The 21,708-nt window shown below is 49.9% G+C and overlaps 1 protein-coding gene and 1 pseudogene across 1 annotated transcript; both read right to left on the reverse strand.

Annotated features, from left to right (window-relative positions):
* The window catches only part of LOC147646442 (uncharacterized), a 170,411-nt pseudogene that overhangs the window by 97,256 nt on the left and 51,447 nt on the right, over positions 1–21,708 (reverse strand).
* Positions 6,098–10,646, reverse strand: LOC147646446 (serine/threonine-protein kinase PAK 3-like). Its single transcript, XM_086873416.1, has 6 exons — positions 10,583–10,646; positions 9,838–9,886; positions 9,347–9,459; positions 8,637–8,754; positions 8,114–8,213; positions 6,098–6,102 (listed from the first exon to the last, which is right to left on the reverse strand). Exons 1-6 carry the CDS (start codon positions 10,639–10,641, stop codon positions 6,098–6,100), a joined length of 444 nt encoding a protein of 147 aa, XP_086729542.1. The 5' UTR covers positions 10,642–10,646.

The following is a 21,708-nucleotide window of genomic DNA, read 5'->3' on the forward strand; positions in this document are numbered from 1 at the left end:
GTCTTTCTGATATTGCAACATCTCATACCAACTTCACTCCACTGTTGTTTAATTCTTTCTCAGCTAATTGCTGCATGGGAACACGACCTTTGTTAGCTAGCCACTCTTCCACACTGTTGAGCTTCGGGAGCCTCCCGGGAAGCACCAGCCCTCCCCAGCCCACCCTTGGTAGGACTTTTCTTTTTCTCTCTGCTGACGATTTTATCCCCAAAACTGCCGTGGGAACGTTGTATCCAAGCACATCCTCCAGCCCTGCACTTTCCTCCTGTGAATTCCCTGTGCAGGGAATGTGGCTGTGCTTTTCCCTGCTCTGTTCACTGACAAACAAACCTGAGCCTGTGGGACTGTCAGAGCTCCTTCATGCAACGAAATCAGGTTGTGTTTCTCATGGCATGTTCTGGAGGAGCTTTTCTTGGTGTGTCTTGTGCTGCTGGAAATGACACAAGAGCCAGGAGGGAACAGAAGCTGCTGCTGCCCGTTGGCTCAGGGCCAGGGAACCAAGTTGTGCTCCCGGGCAGTTGGGCCCTGCTGGAAGCAGAGCCGCGTTTCCCTTGAGCAGCTCAAGCTTGTGACAGCTCCAAATAGGAAACCTCAGCAGAAAACTCTTCCTCCAAACTCAGCTGCTTTCCCTCCTGCAGCTGTTTGGGAAAGAGCCTCAAAGCACAGACTCTGCTGGGAGCCATTGGTGCATTTCCTCCCTCCCGGCAGCAGCAGCTCCTGAGCCCTTCACGGGCTCCTGGCCCTTCCCAAACCCTTCAGCTCCCTTTCAACTCTCAGCAGTCACTAACATGTGCATTTCTTTCATATTTAAACTGCATTTAAACTTCTCTTTTTCTCTCCTCTCTATCTTTTTAATCTCCTCTTTATCTCCTTTAATCCCGTCAGCACCAGTAGGATGGGGATGGAGTCTTGGGGTGGGTGTGGGATGAACTGAGGATCCAGCAGAGAAGGGCAAGGCAGAGGGGAGAGGACTCAGCCAACCCTTCTCCTGCTCTCTCCTCCCCCAGGCTCCAGCTAAAGCAAGTCAGACTGGAAAGGATCCCACAAATGCTGTGTTCTCCTCCCTCTGAGCTTGGCTGGGGATCCTCAGCTTCAGCCTGGTGCAGTGATGGCTTAGATTCTCTAATTTGAGTTTTTTGGCTAATGCACTAAATAATGTGGTGGGTTTAGCACTGGCTGAAATCTCCAGGGCACTTACTCATTTCTCACTGTGAGATATGGATTAGGAGAAGGGCAAACCAGGCTTAAAACTTAGAACATATAAAGAAACTTTATTAACAGGACTACAAGAATGAGAAACCAGAATAAAACCTCCAGAAACCTTTTCTCTCCCTGAATAACTTTTTTTTTGTTTTGTTTTAACAGATAATGTAGAGATAAAACATGGGGTTTTTAGACAGTATTAATTATAAAATAGTTTTTATTAGATTTTGTTATGTCATGGAAACATTTTTACAAGAAACAGGTTTTTTGTGGTTTTTTATTTTTACAGATCCTAGCTGCCTGGGAAGAAGTTTTGCTATCGTGACATTTTTTGTCATTTTTACAGCCCTCCTAGAGGTGTGTCTATGGGTTATGAATTCATGGGGTGTTATTTTAAGGACAAGTTGTTTGAAAGCAAAGGTTCTCTTCATTTGTTTTTGTGATCATCATTGGAAACAGAAGTTTTCTTCTCTCCCTGGGGGCAAAGGGCATTTTATTATTTTTATTTGTTTTTCTGTTCAAACTTTTATGGGATAACAGTTACTTTAACATGTGTTTGGTTTCTTTAATGGATGCTTTTGGTTAGATTTACAGTTTGAATATTATTTTATACTTTTTTCATTAATTAAAGGAGTTATTTTGTATATCATTGTTTATTTCTATGGCTTTACTATAAGAATATTTTTGTTTCAATTGCCAGTTTTTAATTTCTTTTCTATCTAAGATTTGACTTTTTTTTTAACTCACTTTGATGTTTTTATGTTGTTTTTTGGTGTGTTGCTACTCTGTCCTTTTCTGTCCCTGGAGAGATGAACAAGGTTTGTAGGTCTCATGTCTGTATTGAAAGGGTTAATATCTTGCCCAGGCTCATAATCTTCCTAGTGTTCCAAATAAATAGGTACTGTGAGGGATACATATCACAGGTGAGCACCCACTGCACAATCTGCTTTGGATTAAATCCCATCTCCGTCTTCATCAGCTCACAGTCACTGTGACACTATTCCTGCATGGAAGAAACAGGCTGGGATGGCCCTTTCTGCTTTTGGTCCTTTTATTGGCAAATGAAATATTCTATTTGAAAACCTTCAAACCCTGGAGTTTCTTTGTATTTTCACCTGAAAATGGTGCCAGCCGAGGTTCCCAAGTGTGTGGTACGTGTTTGTGTGCACAGAGCAAAGGTGTCAGCCTGTGTGCGTGGCCCGGGTGTCTGTCAATGTCCATTGAAGCAGACGGCTGGAAGGGGGCTCTGCCCGCCCTGCGCTGCTCCGGGGCTGGGGCTGGGCTGGCAGAGGCTGCAGAGCGCTCTGAGAGGCACAGCCTCAGCCCCGGCCGGCATCTTGTGCACGGTGGCACAGCCTCAGCCCCGGCCGGCATCTTGTGCATGGTGGCACAGCCTCAGCCCCGGCCGCCATCTTGTGCATGGTGGCACAGCCTCAGCCCCGGCCGCCATCTTGTGCACGGTGGCACAGCCTCAGCCCCGGCCGCCATCTTGTGCACGGTGGCACAGCCTCAGCCCCGGCCGCCATCTTGTGCACGGTGGCAGCTCTGAGGGCTGTGCGAGGGACGCTCTTCCCCAGCGCTGTTTCACGTCCTTTCCTTTCCCGGGATGGCATTTGGAAATATTTCTTTGGCCCTATCAATACACAACTCACTGTCTTACTCACTTCATGCTTAGAAGGTTCTAAGAAGAAAATGAAAAGCATAGTGTGATTACGATGAGCAAAACGTAATCAAGAAAACAGTACTCCATAGTGTAGGGCCTACAGAGCAGGGATTTGTTTATTCAATGCCAGGAGTGAGGAGGAAAGCTCCACCACAAACTCACTTGTCCATTCTTTGCACAGGACAAGCTTTTAAACTTTTTTAACTTAATGGGCACATTCTATTTTCCTAAGCTTCATATTTTCTAATTCCGTGATTATGGAAGCCCTTGCAGCAGGGCTCTGCACGAGATAGTTGTCAGCCTCCTGGTGGTTGTTTTGGATGAAGGCTCAGGAGCTACCTGAATTCAAAAGCCCTGTTTGTTACACTTCAACACTTCCCTTTTCTGGGAATTCAGCACAAACTTATAGTCAGTAAGTTCTGCAAGTTCTCTTGCTGCGTGAGGCCACATTGTGTCTTTCATTCAGCAATTCATGAAGAAAACACAAATTGCCTACTGAGACCCTTCTGCTCCCTTCCAAATCACTACTCAAGAACAAGCCTCAGGCACATGCCCATCGTCCCTCTCTGCCAGCAGCTCCAAGCTGCATTGCACAGTGCTTGCTGTGCCCCAGAGAGCACCAAGCAGGCTGGCCTGGTGCCCCTGAATATTTCTGCAAAACCCTCTGCATTTCACACCTTTGCTGTGGCTCAGTGCAGAGCTCCAGGATTGCAGGCGCTTGGTCCCAGAGCTGTGTGAGGCACTGGCTCGTGCAGATGTGCCCTGACTTGCTGTCAGTGCCTCACGCTGGCCTCGGTTCCCCTGGCAGAAATGCCGTGCCTGAAGGACACTGCCCTGTGCTGGAGCCTGCAGAGCAGCCCGGCTCCCTCCCCCTGTGCCCAGAGTGCTGCACACACTGCTGACCATTGCCAGGAGTTCCAGGGCAGGCGGCAGAAGAGCAGCAATGGTCAGGCAGGGCAGCAGCCCTGGGCTGCTCTTTGCCTTTCTCTCGTCCTGTGCAGACTCCAGACAGCCCATGGCACCAGTGTGTGCTGTGCCCAGCACGGCGCCGCTTCCCCTCAGGAGCAGCCAGCTGCCAGCTTGGCTCTGAGAGCGGAGGATTTGCCTGGTGCCAGCAAGAGGCAGCCAGGGCCAGGCTGCTGCCTCTTGCAGCTCCAAGGGCCTCCTTCCAGCCTGCCTCTGCCGAGGCTCAGGCTTCTCTGGGCTCTGTCAGGGCTCTGCTGGGGCTCCAGCCTGGCCAAGGCCGGGCCCGCTCTCACCTCACAGTCGCTCACAGCTCTGCACCAGAGGAGACCTTGCACAGCACCCTCACTGCTCTTTCTGCTTTCTCTCTTCAGCCAGACTCTCCTCCAGCCAAAGAGATTTCTCTTAGGGATACAAATCCAAGTGGCAGGAACCCAAATGTTCTCGAGTCACATCTGCACAGCCTGCATCTGCACAGGATGTTTGCGTTGCACCGCTCCTCCTTTGGTTTTTCCTGCAAATGCCATTGCTGTTTCTGCCTCAAATAGAAATGCCAGAGCTGGGCAAAACTTGGCCAGTTGGCCATATTCCAAAGGCAGTGTGGTCTGGAGAGGATGAATGAAGAGGAGCCTTCTCCCCTTACAAACTGTACCAAAGAAGCCATCAATGTCACTTTCCACCTCTAAGAAAAAACTGACAGTTCAGAAGGAAATGTTGAGCTTTCTCACAGGGTCAGAAGGAGAGAAATGTTCCAAAGGAGTTGAGATTTGAGAAATTTTATTTAAAATCCTACTCTACAATCCTACACTACAAACCTACACTACCATCCTGCACTACAATCCTACTCTATAATCCTATTCTACAATCCTACTCTGCAATCCTACTCTATAATCCTACTCTAAGTTTTTCATGGAGAAGACAGTTTATAAATTGATTGTTGCATTCCTGCCTCCTCCTTCCACTTCTTCACGGCAACGATGAGAGGTGCCAAGCTGGACCCAGGCATGGCCGATGTTATAAATTGATGCTGCAGAAAGGAAAATAAAACAACAAGAAAGCATGATTTTCCAAGCTAAGAGCTTCAAAGGCAGGGGAATACTTTTTAAATGGAAAGGGGATTGAGTCAGAGTAGGTCAGGGGCATGGGGCAAGAGTGGCACAGGTTGCCCCAAGAGCTGGTAGGTGGCCCACCCCTGGAAATATCTGAGGTGTGAGTATCCTGATCTCTTGAAAGATGTCCCTGCTCATTGCAGGACACAGACTAGATGACCTTTCCATGTCCCTGTGTGTTAGTTTGAGATGAATTGACATTTAGGGAAAGAAGTAAGAAACCCCGCACGGAAGTGATTTCTTTGAGAGAAGCTGCTGGGAGCTTCCTCTGTGCCTGAGACAGGCCAATGGCTGGCTAGTTCTGAGAACTGACAACATTTTGCACCATTTAGAAATGAGATGTGCCTCTGTGATGATGCACATTTTGAAAACCACCAGCCCGGGCACTGGCCCTCTTTGCTTCCGGAGCCCGAAGGTAACGGAGCTCTGGTGAGGCCGGCCCTGCTCGCCCACGGCCTGTGCTCCTGGGGGAGGCCGGGCCAGAGCCCAGCGGCTCCCGGGCGGGGGATGGAGGCTGCGGGACCCCGGCCCCAGGCTGGGCCAGGCTACGGCTGCTGACATCTTGCCCACACTAAACCCTCTCCCCGGCGTGCAGCGACGGCTCCAGGCCAAGCCTCCCCTCCCAGCGGCTCCCGGGCAGAGAGAGGGGCCCAGCACAGCCTGAAATCCAACACCGTGACTGCCATGACCTGGGTGAGATTGAACCCTTTCACTGCACAGGTGAGACCTTTCTTATTCTTGTGGGCCTGCTAATAAAATTTGTTATTCCTTTGAAGTTTGAAGCCTGTTTTGCCCTTCTCCTAATCCAGAGCTCCCAGCAAGAAATGAGTAAGTGCCCTGGTGATTTTAGCCAGCGCTAAAACCCAGCACTCCCTGCCAGCCCAGCCCAGTCTAGGATTGCTCCCCACTGTCAGCTGAACAGCACCAAGGTTGGAAGGGAGGAGGATGGGGGCTCATCTGATGCCTTGGATTTCAGTGGAGGAGGAGCCCATCCCTGTTTCACCTGCAGCCCTTTTGGCATTTTACCTGCAGCAGCTCCTTGGCAGACCAGCGCTGCGCCTCGCCTTTCTGCAGGCAGCAGCTCAGGAAGTCTCGCAGCAAAGGCGAGAATTGCTCGGGCTGCCGCAGCTGTGGGCTCCCTTCTGTGGCTATGTGGAATTTAGCCTGGAGAAAAAGGAAACACAAGGCTCCACCTGCTTCTTTCCCATCTGGAACTGCTCTCCCAGAGCCCATTGTTTAAGCTCCACTCTGCAGTGGCAGTTTTTGCCCTGGCAGAGAGGCAGACATGACTTTCCTGTAGCATTTGGATGACGACTTTCCTGTATCATGAAAAAACCCAAGCCCCAAAGCCACAGCTTTGCTAACATCCAGCAGATCTTGCCTTGGCAGCTGATTTCATTGCCTGATCTAGTTAGTGGCAACTACATCAGCAAATACATGTTTCCTTCTCGGAGGATTCCCAGCAGCTTGGCAGCCTTTTTGGAAGAGGGATTTTGCTATTCTAACTAACTGTACTATTTCCAAGGATTCTTACATGAAAAGAATCTCTGCAGTGCTTGTTGGTCCCTTAAGCACAGCTGCCATAAAACAAAACTCATCCAGCTTATTGTCTTGTTCTTGAAAATGATGGTAATTGGAAGAAAAGAAAGGAAATGCAGCAGGTGTTCCTCAGGGAAGGAAACAAACCTTTGGAATCTCATTTTCAACACAGACACATTAAGATGCCTCCACAATTGTATTGGGTTGAAAATGCCTGTTTGGGCACACAGGAGCCACCTGCAGCTCTGTCTCTCAGCACTCTGAAAATTTCAGGTTCCCTTACGTGGCAAAAGGAAAATATTCATGGTGAAATCAGAAGTGTCACCCCTGTGGTAAGCCTGTGCTCGTTGGATTCTCAAGTCAATGCATTAACGCTGTGCCCATCCCAGAAAGTGCCAGGAAACAAACAGGAGGTTTTGGCAGGCTCTCCCCGTCACCAGGCTCCAGCTTGGTGATATGGAGAAAGTGGCTTGGGTTATGAAAGAAGGTGGTCACTGAGTGTCTCAGCAGCATTGCACAAGAAGCAGAAGAGACTCTGGCTTTACAGCCTCATCTCTGGGTTTCAGACAAGTTTCCCTGTGAGAAGAATGGGGCTGCACTTCTTCTCTCAAAAGCACTGTTTTAGAAACTTGGTTTGGTTTGAGTTTCTTTGCTTCATTTCTGGAAAGATAACACCAGCTCTGAGATGCTTGTTTCCTATTCTTGGGGCCATCTACACAGCCACAAGAGCTGGAACGACTTCTAAGGCAAAGCAAAATGCTGCCTGAGAATGGAGATGGTTTGGGCGAGGTAAGGCTTGAGTTCCCCCAGTGCTGCAACCAAAGCTCCAGCAGATGCTGATGTGCTGCAGGGCCATTTGTAGAAGGGGCCTTGGTGGAAGTACTTCCAGCAGATGGCCATGGGATTTTGTGCAGTGAGCAGAGAACACGGGACAGGTGAGAAAGACAGCGGGATCAGAGAGTATTTGCTCCTTACCGATCGAGCAGTGAAACTGTCATAAGGAGTTTTTTGTTCGGCCATTTCAATTGCCACAATTCCAAAAGACCACACGTCCACTTTGGGGCCATATGGTTGACGCTTCACCACTTCAGGTGCCATCCACCAAGGAGTCCCGGTCACCGAGCACCGCTGATTTTGCTCAGGGGTGAGCTGAGCAGAAAGGCCAAAATCAGCTGAGGAGAAAGCAAAATACTCTTTTAATTTTAATACTCTCAATTAGGAAACCAAGGCAAAGAATTCCCCAGTGGAAGTTTGAGAATGTGCACTTGAATTTCCTGGACAACACTCCCTGCTCTGTTTCCTTAGGGCTTTAGCCAAGGAAATATGAATTGGCTACTTCAAACATCCCCCCATTTTTTACACTTCCTCCAGCAGTGCCTTTTGTTCCCCTGAAGGTTTAGATTGCAGCTCCCTCCCTCTGGAAGGAACACACACAGACACACACAGAGCAATAGCACTCTTGGCTGCTTGTGGTTCCTTGTCATAGCTGTGTGCACCCTGCAACTGTGCCTTCAGCCCACAGCAGGGGGGACCCCTGCACTGCCAGCAGCAGCATTTTTGGGGAGCTGGCAGTCACTGAAAGCAGCCCCACACCCCCCATTCCTGGAAGGCTGAAGCTGAGCAAGAATACACTGACCCAGCTTGACAGAGCCGTCGGTTCTGAGAAGGATGTTGTTGCTCTTGACATCTCGATGGATCACGTGGTTGGAGTGAAGAAAATCCAGTCCTTGCAGGCACTGAGAGAGAAAAGAGAACCAGGGGGGCAAAAAGTAGTGCTGTGAGTTCATCGCACAAGCAAGGAAACAGCTGTGGAAGGTTCCCTTTGCAGGGGAATGGGGAGGAATGGCAGAACACAGCGCCATTGAGAGCAAAAGCCTGCTGGTCCAACAGGAGCAGAGCAGCACCTTTCTCAGTGCAGAACTGCAAATGCCAATGCAAGAGACAGAGATAGAATACAAGAGCAGGGGATAAGAGTACAGGAAGTGAGTCCAGTGAGTGTAGGGGCACTGGCAGACAGTTCCCTTGAGATGCTCTTGCTTGCCCATAGCCGAGCAGCAGCACAGAAACCAAGCTTGGCCCATGAAATCACTCCCATTCTGAGCCCCTGTTTCCCAGACAATGCAGCTCAAGGCCTTGGAAGCACAGATGGGATCCCTGACCTCCCGACTGACAGCTGCAATCTCTCCTTCAGACATTTGAATCTCGTCGATGAGATCTCTCAGAGTGCCTCCATCCATGTACTCCATCACCAGCCAGAGTTCCTCATGCACAAGGTAGCTGAAAAAAGGAAACAAGGCCATGCAGGTGAACATGCACGGCTAGGTTGGTTTTTTGCTTGAGTCTTGTTTCTGGGTCCCTTGGAGACAAGGGCAGAAGTAAAGGCATAGACATTGCCTCTAGGCTGTGCAGTGTTTGCAGTCTGTGCTGTCTCAAGGAGAAAGGCAGTTTAGGAAGAGCCCAGATAAAAAACCTGTCACGCATGGCATTTCTGGAAATAAGCACCTAGTCTTCCTGGCATGCACAGCAATGGAAAAGAGGGGCAACAATGCAAGGGCAATCCTCTCTTGGATGGTTCATCAGCATTTAAGAAACTTGAAAAACTGAGTCCCAAAGAACTGTGGAGGCAATGAACTTAGAAGGTATTGAATTCTTAAGATAGGGCTGATGCAGGTTTTTGAACAATTTTCAGTCTGCATTTGCCAGGGTGGATTCATGCAGACAAAATGCAGTCTCTTCCCATCCATTGGAGATAAGTAGAGAAATAATCATTAACAACTCTATTTCCTGCCACTGACCAAAGTGGGGTTTTAAGCTCTCATGCTTGTAGTATGTAAACAACCATTCAAGGGATAGGACCGTGACCACTCACCTGGCTAAGTAATTCACGATCCTGGGACTCCTATTACTCTCCATGATCCTGATTTCATTCATGGTTAGTATCTTCCTATTCACTCCTTGCACATTTATTTTCTTTATGGCCACCTCAAATGACATTGAAAAGGAGTAACTTGAGACAATTGGTAGCATGAGACCACAACACACATGGAGCAAGTGATTTTGGAATGGCACAGCCAAGCTGAGCCAAAGTGCCTTGTGATTAGACCTCATCACCGGAGTAATTAGGGAGTGACATTCCAACAGCCCATTTCTCTGCTCCCTTGGGGGTCAGTTACAGGACATGTGGCCACTGGCGATTTGCCTTGTCCACAAAGCCTGTTCCAAGTGCAATTTGCAGGCTGGCTCCAGTCTGTGCTTCTTGTGCCTTTTCAGCACAGCTCTACTCAAAGCTCCAGCCACAGCTGTCAGCAGTGGGGAAAGGCCTGGAGAGCAGCAGAGGCTGCAGGGGCTGTTGACATTTACCTCTCCTCCTGTTGCAATGTCAAGTGCTCTGGAAACCTCTCCAAAACCCCTAGAAAAAAAACAGCAGCAAAGAAAGGAGAAGCCATTTAGATCTTGCAGTGGAAGCCAGTCCAGACAGGAGAGCTCTGCTGTAAATGCCTAAAAGCTGCAGGTTGCAGGAGGGGTCTGCCAGAAGGCAGATGATGCATTTTCCCCTCAAGTGCCTGGGCACTGGGCCTGTTCCTGAAGCCTTGGGCTTTACTGCCTCAGCTCCAAAAGGCAGCTTATTCCTTCATCTCGGCTATCAGCTTCTAAACTGTGCAATTCTAATCCTGAGCATGGAGTATTTCCTGTAGCAAACTCTTGGAGAGAAATGTTCCTGAGAACTGTTATCTGACAGCTCTCATTGGGGGTAGGTTGTGCTTTCAGGCAAGCAAGATTCTTCTCCTTTCATTAGTGTGGCCAGATGATTTGGAGACATCCAAAAATGCGAAGGAAATGAATCCTGAGCTGTCCCACACTTGAGAGACAAGCAGATTTACCAGGTTCTGTTCCTTGCTGCAGGCAAGACCTTGGCAGCATGGAGATGTCTTTGACAATGCCTTCTGAGCACACTTGACAAATTCTGGCCAGTACTGAGAGATGGGGCAGACTAAGCCCGCTGTCTAAACATGTGGACAACTTGTCTGACTTCCCACTTGATGGATATTCCACCAGTGAAACACCTGGCCCATGGCTGTGTAGAAGTGACTGTGGTTGGACTCACCCGCTGCCAAGACTTTCCAGTTCAATGTATTTTGTGATGGGATTTTCCTTGTTCACCATCCTCCCTGAGGGAAACAAAATGCAAGATGCTGACTTTCAGGCAGAGATCCCAACTTGCAGGAGATGCCAAAGGCAGCCCCGCTGTCTGGGGCTCTGAACCCTCTGTGGTCAGCTGGGCAGCAAGCACAGCAGCAACAAGACAGGCAGTTGTGCAGTACAAATGGGCAGCAGAGAGACTGATTTTGTCCAGTCCTTGGAAGGAAATGAAGCGCAGAGAGCACAGCAGGGCACAGCACAAGGCTGGCAAAGGCCAAGCATGAGCACTGACAAGCAATGGCAAGAAGACTCAGCCAGCCTGAGCCCCTGACAAGCTGTGGCCCCCGTTCAGGACACAACAGCATTGCCTTGGAGATCAGACACAGCCAGGTGCAGATCAAGGCCCTTTTGTGTCCCAGCAGGTGAAGGTAGACACCAAATCAGCTGGGATCTTTTCTCAGCCCCACCAGGTCTTTTCTGAGAGCACAGCACTGGCAGCTGTTATGGGCAAGAAGCAGATTAAATGGGTTGTGCTGCAGAATCACAAAGGGCTTGATGTGTTTCCCAGAGACTGATCTGAGCAGGGCTTGGGCCAATAGGTAGGATTCTAAGAGTCATGGGAATGGCTGGGAATCAGGGATGAAAAAGTGCCATGGATCTGAGGAATACACAGCACAGGGGCTGCAGGCTCGCTCCTGAGAAATGCCTGCAGTGCTGTTTTATCTGATCACACCACGTCGATGTGTCTCTTGGACACATCTTTAGAAAAATAAAACTAGGATACTAATTACAGATTGTTATACAAGTATCTGTTTCTTCATTGTGGGCCCAATGAAAACATCTCTTGCTCTCTGTTTCTGCTGTCACCTGATGTTCTTTCAAAGGAGTCCTCACTGACAAAAATACAGCATTCTCATAAAAACCTTGTAGATGTAGTAGAGGCAATAAAAACAGTCCTAAAAATGACACCAGTAAGACACATGGGGCAGAACAGCTCTTTCAGGATGGAGAAAAAAAAACCTACCAAAAAACCACCAAAACCAAAACAAAAATCTATAAAAAACACCACACAGAAAACAGAACCACAACAAAAAGACAAAATCCCAAATCAGTTTCTGTGAAGTCTTTTGGTGCTGACAACAGGTGGGAAGTCGGGAGTCTAAGGAGAATTTAGGAATTAAATACTCTGTTCAGTTTGGCCACTACCACACAGAACTTGCATAGATCATTTGCTAGGCCACAGCCTCCTGCTGATCCAAGAACAATTCCTGCTTCTGCCTTTAGTGGCAAGGGAATGCCAGGCAAAGCCGAGCCAGTCCAAGCTGCCCTCAGAGGCAGCAGGAACAGCCAGAGCGCTCTCTCGCTGCCTCAGAGCACAGCAGTTCCTGTGGGGAGTCCTAAATGTCTCTGGGACACCAAAGTGAGGAGGATCATTTGCTACAGCTCTGCTGGCACGTGCACACAATACACTGTCCCTCAGACAAGAAATACACCAGACGTACTCAATTGCTCCACGAAGTCTCCCAGGCTCTCCTGGAGCTGAGCAGCAGATGTGTCACTGCTGGAAATGGACAAACTGCCCCGGCTCCACTGCTCAGCTTGGGGAACAAAGGCTCCTTTAGATGCTGCTGCTGCTGCTGCTGCTGCTACAGCAGATTGAATGGAAGAGCCTGTGTAGATCTGAGAGAAGAAAGGAGTTTGTGTCAGGAAGCTGGCTGGCAGAGATTACCCCGAGTTCCCTTTTCAAATGCAAGCCCTTAGGAAGTTGCTGTTAGCCACATGCAAAGCTCATCAGCTGGATTTTTTGGATGCCCACTTCTGGAACCAAATGGTCAAAACCCAAGGTTGGTTTTAATCAAGTTGATGGCCAGTTTCATATTCCATTTTCCTGGATTTTCTGAAGGATGACTGCAACAACGACCATTGCACTTCCTCCCACGGATCCCTTTCCCCCTCCAAGGGCTGCAGACACATTTGCAGCTCCTTGTTCTAATGTTGGAGCTCCTCCCCCTCAGTCCTCTTTTCCTGCACCATCTTCAGAAGGTGCTCAGCCTGCAGCACTTGTGCTTGGGACAGTACCTGTGCCTCCCGCCGACCTTGGGGCTCTTCATCAGCCGGCATTTGCTGGAAGCCTTCGCAGGCTGCCAGGTGAGATATCAACACGTCCACCTCAAGTCAAAGAGAACAAAGCAGTCAGAGACCACAGCTTGTCCCTGTGTGCCAAGGCTCATTGACTGTGAGCAAAGGGAAAGAGCAGGACAGCAGCAGATTCACCAAGGGATACAGACAGCTTGCAGCTTGTATTCCAAATCTGTCTGGGGGACTGTGTTCACTTGCAAAAAGCCCTGAAGAAACAAGGAGAGCAGGAGCAGGCCAGCAGGAATCCCTTGAGATGAGTGCTGGCAAAAGGGGCAAATGACTGGTGCCACTGTCCAGGGCAGCAGCTGAGATTGAGCACAGCAGGAAATGTCCTTCCAAGCAGCTGGGATAGACACTACAGCAGGATGGCACTGAGAGGCATCAGCCCAGCCCCCTGCTGCTCTGCAGAGGAAAGGCAAGAAGGGCAGAAAGCACCAGACTGCAGTGACTGCTGTGCCTGTCGCTCTTTCACTCACTCGATTTTCTAGAGCCTCTTGCTGCTGAGCGAGGAGATCTAATTTCTCTTGGATGATTCTCCTTTCTTCCTCCAGCCTGTTCTCCCTTGCCCTGATCCTAGCCTCAGCTTCCTGCAGCTCTGCCAGAAGCTCCTCCTCGGAGGCCTGTGAAGAACGACAGAGTGGAATTTCCATGAGTGGAGTGTCTGCCTCACTTTCACTCACCTGGTTTCGTTGATTTCCTCTCTGCCAGTGGAGATTCATCTCCTCCTCGATGTTTCTCCTTTCTTCCTCAGGCCTCCTCTTCACTGCCATGATGGCCCTCGGAGCTTCGGGCAGCTCTGCTTGGGGCTCTGCCTCGATGTTCTGTACACACAAATGGAGAGCAAGTGCCTGGGAGCTGCCCTTTTCAGGCCTGCCCTGCCACTCCTGCCCTTCTGACATCTACACTCTTGTTAGAAATCCTGCTCAGTCAGGAGACAAGGATGTGTGCAATTGGATCCTCTGCTGCAGGTCAGAGAGCCTCTATGGCCACCTCAGGATATGGAAGAGGACCAAGGTGTTTCTCCTCCCTCTTTTGTCAGCTGAGAATTCTGAGTGGCACTGACAGAGATCCTCAAAAGGCCCCACCAACAAATTAATTGACACACCCCTAGGGATGCCAATGAAGGAAGCCATGGGTCATGTAATGCATGTATGACCAAAGTCACCAAAAACCACCTAAACCATGGAATTGTCTCACCTCACTAGGACAGGCAGAAATTTACAGGTTAAACAGGGAGTGTCAGGACAGAAGAGGCAGGAGGAGGAAAACAGCTCTAAGGAGAAAAAAACAACCATCTCTAAAGGGGTTCTTAGCAACACAAGACAGCACTCAAGGACTTGCAGCTTTGCCCCCACACTAGGCTCCAATGCAGTTTCCAAAGCTGCAGACTTCACCACAAAACGTATCAAGAGAAACTTGCCACTTGTGGATTTTGCCTCAGAAGAAGGGTTCAGAACTACACAGTTTGTTTCTTTGGCCACACAGGACAAGAATGGCTGGCCACAGCTGCATGGACAACACAATCATCTCCTTGCAGCTTATCAAAAGCCAAAAGACAGGTGGCCTAAAAGACTCTGCAGAAGTGAAGAATTACTCCAGAAAACTGCAGAACACTTCTCCAGGTCATCCTGAGGTTTCCAAAAAGAGACAGCAAACAAACCAAGCCCTGTGAGCCCCAGAAATGCCATGTGAGCCCTTGGCCATGGCTTGGCAGAAGCCAAGAGACAGAGCTTCCCTGAGCCAAGCAGCCAGCTGCTCACCCGCAGGCAGCAGCGCTTTGGGGCCTCAGCACGACGGCTCAAAGCCCAATTTCCAGCTGCCACGGGATGGGGGAATGGCTGGGTGCTGGCAGGACTCCAGCACTCAGCATCCTCAGCCAGCAACAGCAAGTGCTGGCTGCTCAGAAACTTGCAGCTCTGCCTTGCACTAAAGACAGCAGCACCCAGCACTGGCACTTACTGTCTGGGCATGGTCAGGCTGGGCTGTGACCACAGCTGGAGGCTCGTGCTCCTTTTGCTCATTTTGCTCCTCTTTGGCCTCTTCTCCAGGAGCAGAGGGAGCCACAGCAGAGTCTGCTCTTGCTTCTGGGCTCTGTGGACAGATGGTGGAGTTAGGGACAGGCAGCTCCCTATCATTTAGAACCTTATTTCTCTTCAGCTCGATTTCTACAACCAGCTCTACCAAGCACAAATCATCAGCTTTGATAGCAATGGGATTCTAAGTCTCTCCAACTAAATTAAAATGGGTTAATTCAGCCAGGCTGCAAATAGTTCTGAATTAGAGAGTTCACCCTGGCTACTATCAGCAAGCAACGTTCTCTCTGCAAATCTGAGCTTTGAGTTCTTTTAAAGCTCTGCAATGAAAATTAGGAAATAGCCAACAATGCCTTTGCTATTGCTGTTTTAAACATGGAAATGGATCTTCTTTCAGCCCACCCAGCTGGCCCTCTGCACTCTACTGCCACAGGCCAAGCTCACAGTTCCCTGCACAATTCTGAAACACCAGGAGCATCAAATGTTCCTTTCTGACTCACCTCAGGATCGGCACCTCTGAACACACGGCTCAGATGACCTGCAGTGGGCAAGGAAAAGGAACCAAATTCTTTGAGAAAACTGGAGAGAACCGTGGCCTATTTAGAACAGCATCTGAGAAGATCTCCCAGTCTGCATTTTCAAAGGTGTCCTGCTTGACTGGTGTGGTTTAAAGCAACAACTTCAAAAAAATCACTAGAAAAGTTACTTGTATCTTGCAGTGAGATATGGATTAGAACAAGAGCAAAACAGGCTTAAAACTTAAATGGAATAAAGAAAGTTCATTAACAAAAACTACAAGAATAAGAAACCAGAATAAAACTTCCAGAACAACCCTTCTCTCCCCCACTACCCAACCATTCCCTTGTTTACATGACAACATAGAGACAAAAATACTTTGGATCTTTGGTGTTTACAACAGTCCGAATTCCTGCTGGAGTCTTTTCATCAGTCTTTGTAGAGAAACAAAAGTCTTCTTATGCTATCTATGGAGTTTTTCACAAGAAAACTATTTTTCTTCATAGCTTTCTATTTCTCTGATGCCAGCTGTCAGGAAATCTGCCATCAGTTGTCTCCTCCCATTTCCCATCACTCTGAGGTGTGTTATGGGTCATGAGTCTAGGGATGTCATTTTTAAGAATGAGTTATTCAAAGACAAAAGTTCTCTTTATCTGTTTTTGTGAGCCCCCCTGGAAACAGAAGTTTTCTTTTTGCTTCTTAAAAGCCCAAATCTTCAACTCTTACTTCTCCCCCTCTGTTCCAGCATCTCACAGTGTCACAACTACTTCATCATTTGCTCAAAATCCACACTGTGAAACACTCCATTCCTCCCAATATACTCTGTCATGAATTAAAGGAGGTTTTATTCAGAAAACTACTGTCCATCTCCATAGCTTTAACAGAAAAATATTTCAGCTTATTAAAAGCATCTCCTTCTTCCTCTTCCCCCTCTAAATTTATTTTTTTTCATCACTGTCTTTGATGGGCTGATGGTTGATCACTCCCTCTCTCTCTCTCTCTGGAAAAAAAGGATTAATCTGCATGTCTCATGCAGGCAGTAAAAGAGTTAAAATCTTGCCAAAGGTGCAGATGTTGATGGTGTCAGGTTTCAGTTCAATGGCAGAAACTGCAAACCAAGTCAGGCCGGCCGGCTCCGTTTCTCCCCCCACCCTGTCCTCTGCAGCCTTGTCCGGCCTGGAGGGGGGGAGGAGGCCGAGACAGAGCCCTGTGACCTCATCAGAAGCCAGAAACCAAAGAGAGCAAGAAATTCCCGGCCTCACATCTTCAGGTGCTGTTCACAGGTTGATCTCACTTCTCAATAGTTAAAACCGCTGCCAATTCTCACCCATGGCCAGGAATTAGTCAGGAGAAAAAACTCCCATCAGCCTCCAGCAGTTTCAACTTCCCGAGCTCTCAGAGCTATCTTAAAAGTAAAGTCACCCCAAGAGATTGAGCCAGCAAAGTGAGGAAATGCCAGACTCTGCTGCCACAGGCTCTCCCGTGGAGGGAACAGAAGCCCTGCAAATGCTGCCCGCAGCCCCCTGGCTACAGACACCCCGTGTTTTGCTGAAGGTGGTGACAGGAGCTTTACCAAACCAGGGGCATCCTCATGGTCTTTGTGTTTCAATAGCAACCCGGTCACTAAGAAAGAGCAGGGAGACCTACAAAAGCCAGCTCAGGTTCCAGCCAGGGAAAACCTCTACTTACGTGCCAGGTTGGTGAGGTAATATCCAGAATATCCGATGACATAGATGGTGCAAACGGCAGCAGCGAGCTGCTCCATCATTTTTGCCAGTTTGCACACTCTGCTCCACCACAAAAACAAACACGGCTCCTGTCAGTGTGCAGCTGCCCACTGACAAACGCCTCAAGCAGGAGGATGCTCCTGCACTGAGCAAGCCCAAGAGCTGCTCTGACCCTGAGGCCTTCCGTGCACCAAGGCAACCTTGGGATGTCACCACAACAAGGTGGCATCCATGCCCTGACATCACAAAGCCAATGCTCTGCGCTGCTCTGGGAATTGATGCAGAGCAACCCAACCTTCCCTACAGCAAACACAAAATTGCCTGGCAGGTTCTCCTCTGTCACAAAGGGTCACAAATCCTTTGGTGGGCTGTGGGAAATGGAAAGACAGAAACTTCCACAGATACTGAAGGGTTTGATTGACAGCCTTGGAAGGAGCTTGGGTTCATGCAATGCTAAAGGTTCACAGACGTTGAGTCGAGAATTCATAAGCTTATGTTCCTATAGCTGCAAGTAAGAATATGCCATAAGCAAATAAAAAACTGCATTGAGTGAGATGGTGGAGAGTTTTCAACTGTAATTGTGTGATTTTATAGAGTAAGCTATGAATCTAAATATTATCCTAAGAAGCACATGTGTGTAGGTGAGCTAGCAGTCTATTGGGTGAAAAGCAGACACAGTGCAGCAGAACTTGGCAAAGGTGAATGGTGATTAAGTAATAATAAACCTCTTCAATGTAGTGCATTAGCCAAAAAACTCAAATTAGCGAAGCTAAGGCACTGCACCAGGCTGAAGCTGAGGATCCCCAGCCAAGCTCAGAGGGAGGAGAACACAGCATTTGTGGGATCCTTTCCAGTCTGACTTGCTTTAGCTGGAGCCTGGGGGAGGAGAGAGCAGGAGAAGGGTTGGCTGAGTCCTCTCCCCTCTGCCTTGCCCTTCTCTGCTGGATCCTCAGTTCATCCCACACCCACCCCAAGACTCCATCCCCATCCTACTGGTGCTGACGGGATTAAAGGAGATAAAGAGGAGATTAAAAAGATAGAGAGGAGAGAAAAGGAGAAGTTTAAATGCAGTTTAAATATGAAAGAAATGCATATGTTAGTGACTGCTGAGAGTTGAAAGGGAGCTGAAGGGTTTGGGAAGGGCCAGGAGCCCGTGAAGGGCTCAGGAGCTGCTGCTGCCGGGAGGGAGGAAATGCACCAATGGCTCCCAGCAGAGTCTGTGCTTTGAGGCTCTTTCCCAAACAGCTGCAGGAGGGAAAGCAGCTGAGTTTGGAGGAAGAGTTTTCTGCTGAGGTTTCCTGTTTGGAGCTGTCACAAGCTTGAGCTGCTCAAGGGAAACGCGGCTCTGCTTCCAGCAGGGCCCAACTGCCCGGGAGCACAACTTGGTTCCCTGGCCCTGAGCCAACGGGCAGCAGCAGCTTCTGTTCCCTCCTGGCTCTTGTGTCATTTCCAGCAGCACAAGGCACACCAAGAAAAGCTCCTCCAGAACATGCCATGAGAAACACAACCTGATTTCGTTGCATGAAGGAGCTCTGACAGTCCCACGGGCTCAGGGTTGTTTGTCAGTGAACAGAGCAGGGAAAAGCACAGCCACATTCCCTGCACAGGGAATTCACAGGAGGAAAGTGCAGCGCTGGAGGATGAGCTTGGATACAACGTTCCCACGGCAGTTTTGGGGATAAAATCGTCAGCAGAGAGAAAAGAAAAAGTCCTACCAAGGGTGGGCTGGGGAGGGCTGGTGCTTCCCAGGAGGCTCCCAAAGCTCAAGAGGACAAAGCCCAGACCTTGTCCAAGCTGCGAGCTGGGTCTGAGCCAGAAACCAGGGGGTGGCAGAGACATTGCTGCTGAAGGGCTTCAGATTGCCAAAGCTAAAGTGTCCAGGATCAAGGAACAACTTGAGGTTACAGAAGTCTCAGTGCCCACGTTCCATCCCCTCATTTCAAGCTAAAAGCGGAGCTCCCCTTGTGATTCTGCTTTTTAATAAAGAATGTCAAACTTCAACAAAATTCCCTTAGAAAGACCCCATGAAGGTTCACACTGTGAGAGCTCACTGGAGGCAGCCCCAACTCCTGCCCTGGGTCAGTCCCTGTCAAGCCCACTGTGCTTTCCAGCTGCTTTGCTCCAGCTCCTCCCAAATCACCATGAATTCCACTGAACTGAAACAAATCCAAATCCTCGTGGGTCGGGACAAGGGCAGGGAGAGGTCACTCAGGGATCACCATCAGGGCCACAACAGCCCGACCTGGGGAAATGAACTGAACTTAGGACTGAGCAAATCAGACCAGGAGAATGAGGATTAAAATCAATCTTGAGAAACACCTCCTCCCGCTCCTGAACTTTTCTGTCCGGGCCGCTGCTCGCGGGGCACAGAGAGGGGCCCGGCCGTGTCCCTCCAAACCTCCCTGGGAATCACCCCAGAGCCCTCAGCCTTCCGTGTGCCCATCCCCGGGGCCCCTTGTCCCTCCCAATGGCTCCCGTGGCTCTCCCAGTCCATCCCAGCCTCTCCCAGTCCATCCCAGCCTCTCCCAGTGACCCCGCCTGTCCATCTCGCCCCTCCGTGGATCTGCCGCCCCTCAGCCAATCAGAGCGCGTCTCTCTGATGACTCATCAGTTGCCGGGCAGATCCACAGAGCCGAGAGCCCCGCGCTGGACTCGGCCGCCCAGTGCCGCGCACTTCATTCCCAGTCCCTCCCAGTGCCACCACAGTCCCTCCCAGTGCCACCACAGTCCCGCCCAGTGCCACCACAGTCCCTCCCATTGACACCACAGTCCCTCCCAGTGCCACCACAGTCCCTCCCAGTGCCACCACAGTCCCGCCCAGTGCCACCACAGTCCCTCCCAGTGCCATCACAGTCCCTCCCAGTGCCACCACAGTCCCGCCCTGAGGACCCAGAGTCCCTTCCACTCCTTTTTAGCCCATTCCCAGTCTACTCCGAGTTCATTCCTACTTTACTCCCAGACCTCCACACTTACTTCCAGTGTCCCAGTATCCACTCTCATCTCTTTCAGTGCCACCCCAGTCCCTGCCAGTCCATTCCCAGTCCCTCCCAATGCCACACCACTCCTCTCCACTCTCTCCCAGTGCCCATCCCAGCGTGTCCATCTCGCTGGTGCCCTCCAGCTCCCAGCCCGGCCCCGGCCGCCTGCTCTGCTCCCTGATGGATTTCTCCCCTGCCCACATCCAGCTGAGCTGCTCCCAGGGCCAGCAGCAGCTCTCGGGCCACGTGCTGGCCACTGCCGTGCTCCCCAGCGGGGACTGGAGCCAGCAGCTCCTGGTGCTGCTGGAAACCGCCCCCGGCAATGCTGGCTCAGCTCCAGCTGCCAGGTGGAGCACGGCAGCCTGGAGCACCCCCTGAGCCGGCACTGGGGCACGGCCCGGCCCCCACAGCGCCGGGGGCAGCGGGGGAGGCACTGGGGGGGCCCAGAGGGGGATTGGGGGGTGCTGGGAGAAACTGGGAGGGAGTTTGAGATAGACTGGTTTAAACTGGGGAAGGGATTGGGGTGCTTAGGATGGCTGGGAAGGGGTTTGAAGAATGTTGGGGAGGGTGGGATGGGGTTCTGGGGGTGCTGGTGGACACTGGGAGGGAGTTTGGGGGTGCTGGGTGTCACTGGGAGGGATTTGAGTGAGCCTGGATGGGCTGGAAGGAGATTGGGGATTGGAAAGCAGGGATTGGGATGAGGTTGGTTGTGCTGGAAAGAGACTGGGAGGAGTCTTGATGAGTCCTGGTGGGGCTGGGAAAGGACTGGGAGAGGGTCTGGGGGTCCAGGGGCAGTGGGGAGAAATTGGGAGGGGGCTGTGGGATCCTGAGAGGAACAGGAGGGGCTCTGCTGGGTCCTGGGGAGGCTGGGAAGAGACTGGCAGTGATTTACCAAAATAGCGATATTGATCCAGTATCAACATCAATCTGTTAATGGACAAAAAACCTCTCCAACAGTTTAAAGTTACACAGTGGATGTTTAATCACAGCACTGGGCGAGTGCGGGAGTCACCCCTTAATACACACTGCAAGCTGACAAAAGATTCCAGTGTTTATTTATTTACAAAAGTCTTAAATATCAAAAATACTAATATTAATACATATTAATACTAATGCATATGCATAATGCTAGCACCTCCCATGTGCCACTTCGGATTAGAATTCATGGTAATGATTTTAATGTCATTACGCCTGCATGGTTGGCTCCCCAATTTGAGGAGGGGGTCGTTTTGGTGTGGAGGGTTCATCAAGGGATGAAGGAAAACCGCTCTTCCTCACTCTCACCTTTCTACCTTTACAATGGTTGACATTACAAATGACATTTGGTACAACTCCAGTTTCCTCCCTTGTGACTTTGAAATGGGTTTCCAGATGTAAGGTCTGTAATCATCCTGAACCCGTTTATCAGTTTCTCTTTTCTCATTATAAGCACAGCTGAACAAACATACAATGAAAAGTAATTTTTTATCTAAGTCCAAGATTCATTATCTCAAATCCTGTTTCTCACTTAATCATTAACTCTAACTAGTTCCAGCAAGACCTATCTCTAGCCAAGACCCCTAATTTTTCTAAAATTCTTAATTGTTTAAAATTAGTGACTCCAAAGGAGGTTTCAGAGGGTCCTGGGTAGGCTGGGGGAGACTGGGAGGGTCCTTGGAGGGGTTTGGGGTGTCTGTGAGAGGTTTTGGGGGTCCTGAC

This window comes from Cyanistes caeruleus, unplaced genomic scaffold, assembly GCF_971803275.1.
Source record: "Cyanistes caeruleus unplaced genomic scaffold, bCyaCae1.hap1.1 HAP1_SCAFFOLD_98, whole genome shotgun sequence".
NCBI lineage: Eukaryota > Metazoa > Chordata > Aves > Passeriformes > Paridae > Cyanistes > Cyanistes caeruleus.

Coding starts and splice junctions, on each gene's coding strand:
- LOC147646446 (XM_086873416.1), bottom strand. CDS start 10,641: ATGGTGAACAAGGAAAATCCCATCACAAAATACATTGAACTGGAAAGT. Junction 9,460..9,837: donor ACATTGCAACAGGAGGAGAG/GTAAATGTCAAC, acceptor ATGTCATTTGAG/GTGGCCATAAAGAAAATAAA. Junction 8,214..8,636: donor TTGCAGCTGTCAGTCGGGAG/GTCAGGGATCCC, acceptor TTTCTCTCTCAG/TGCCTGCAAGGACTGGATTT.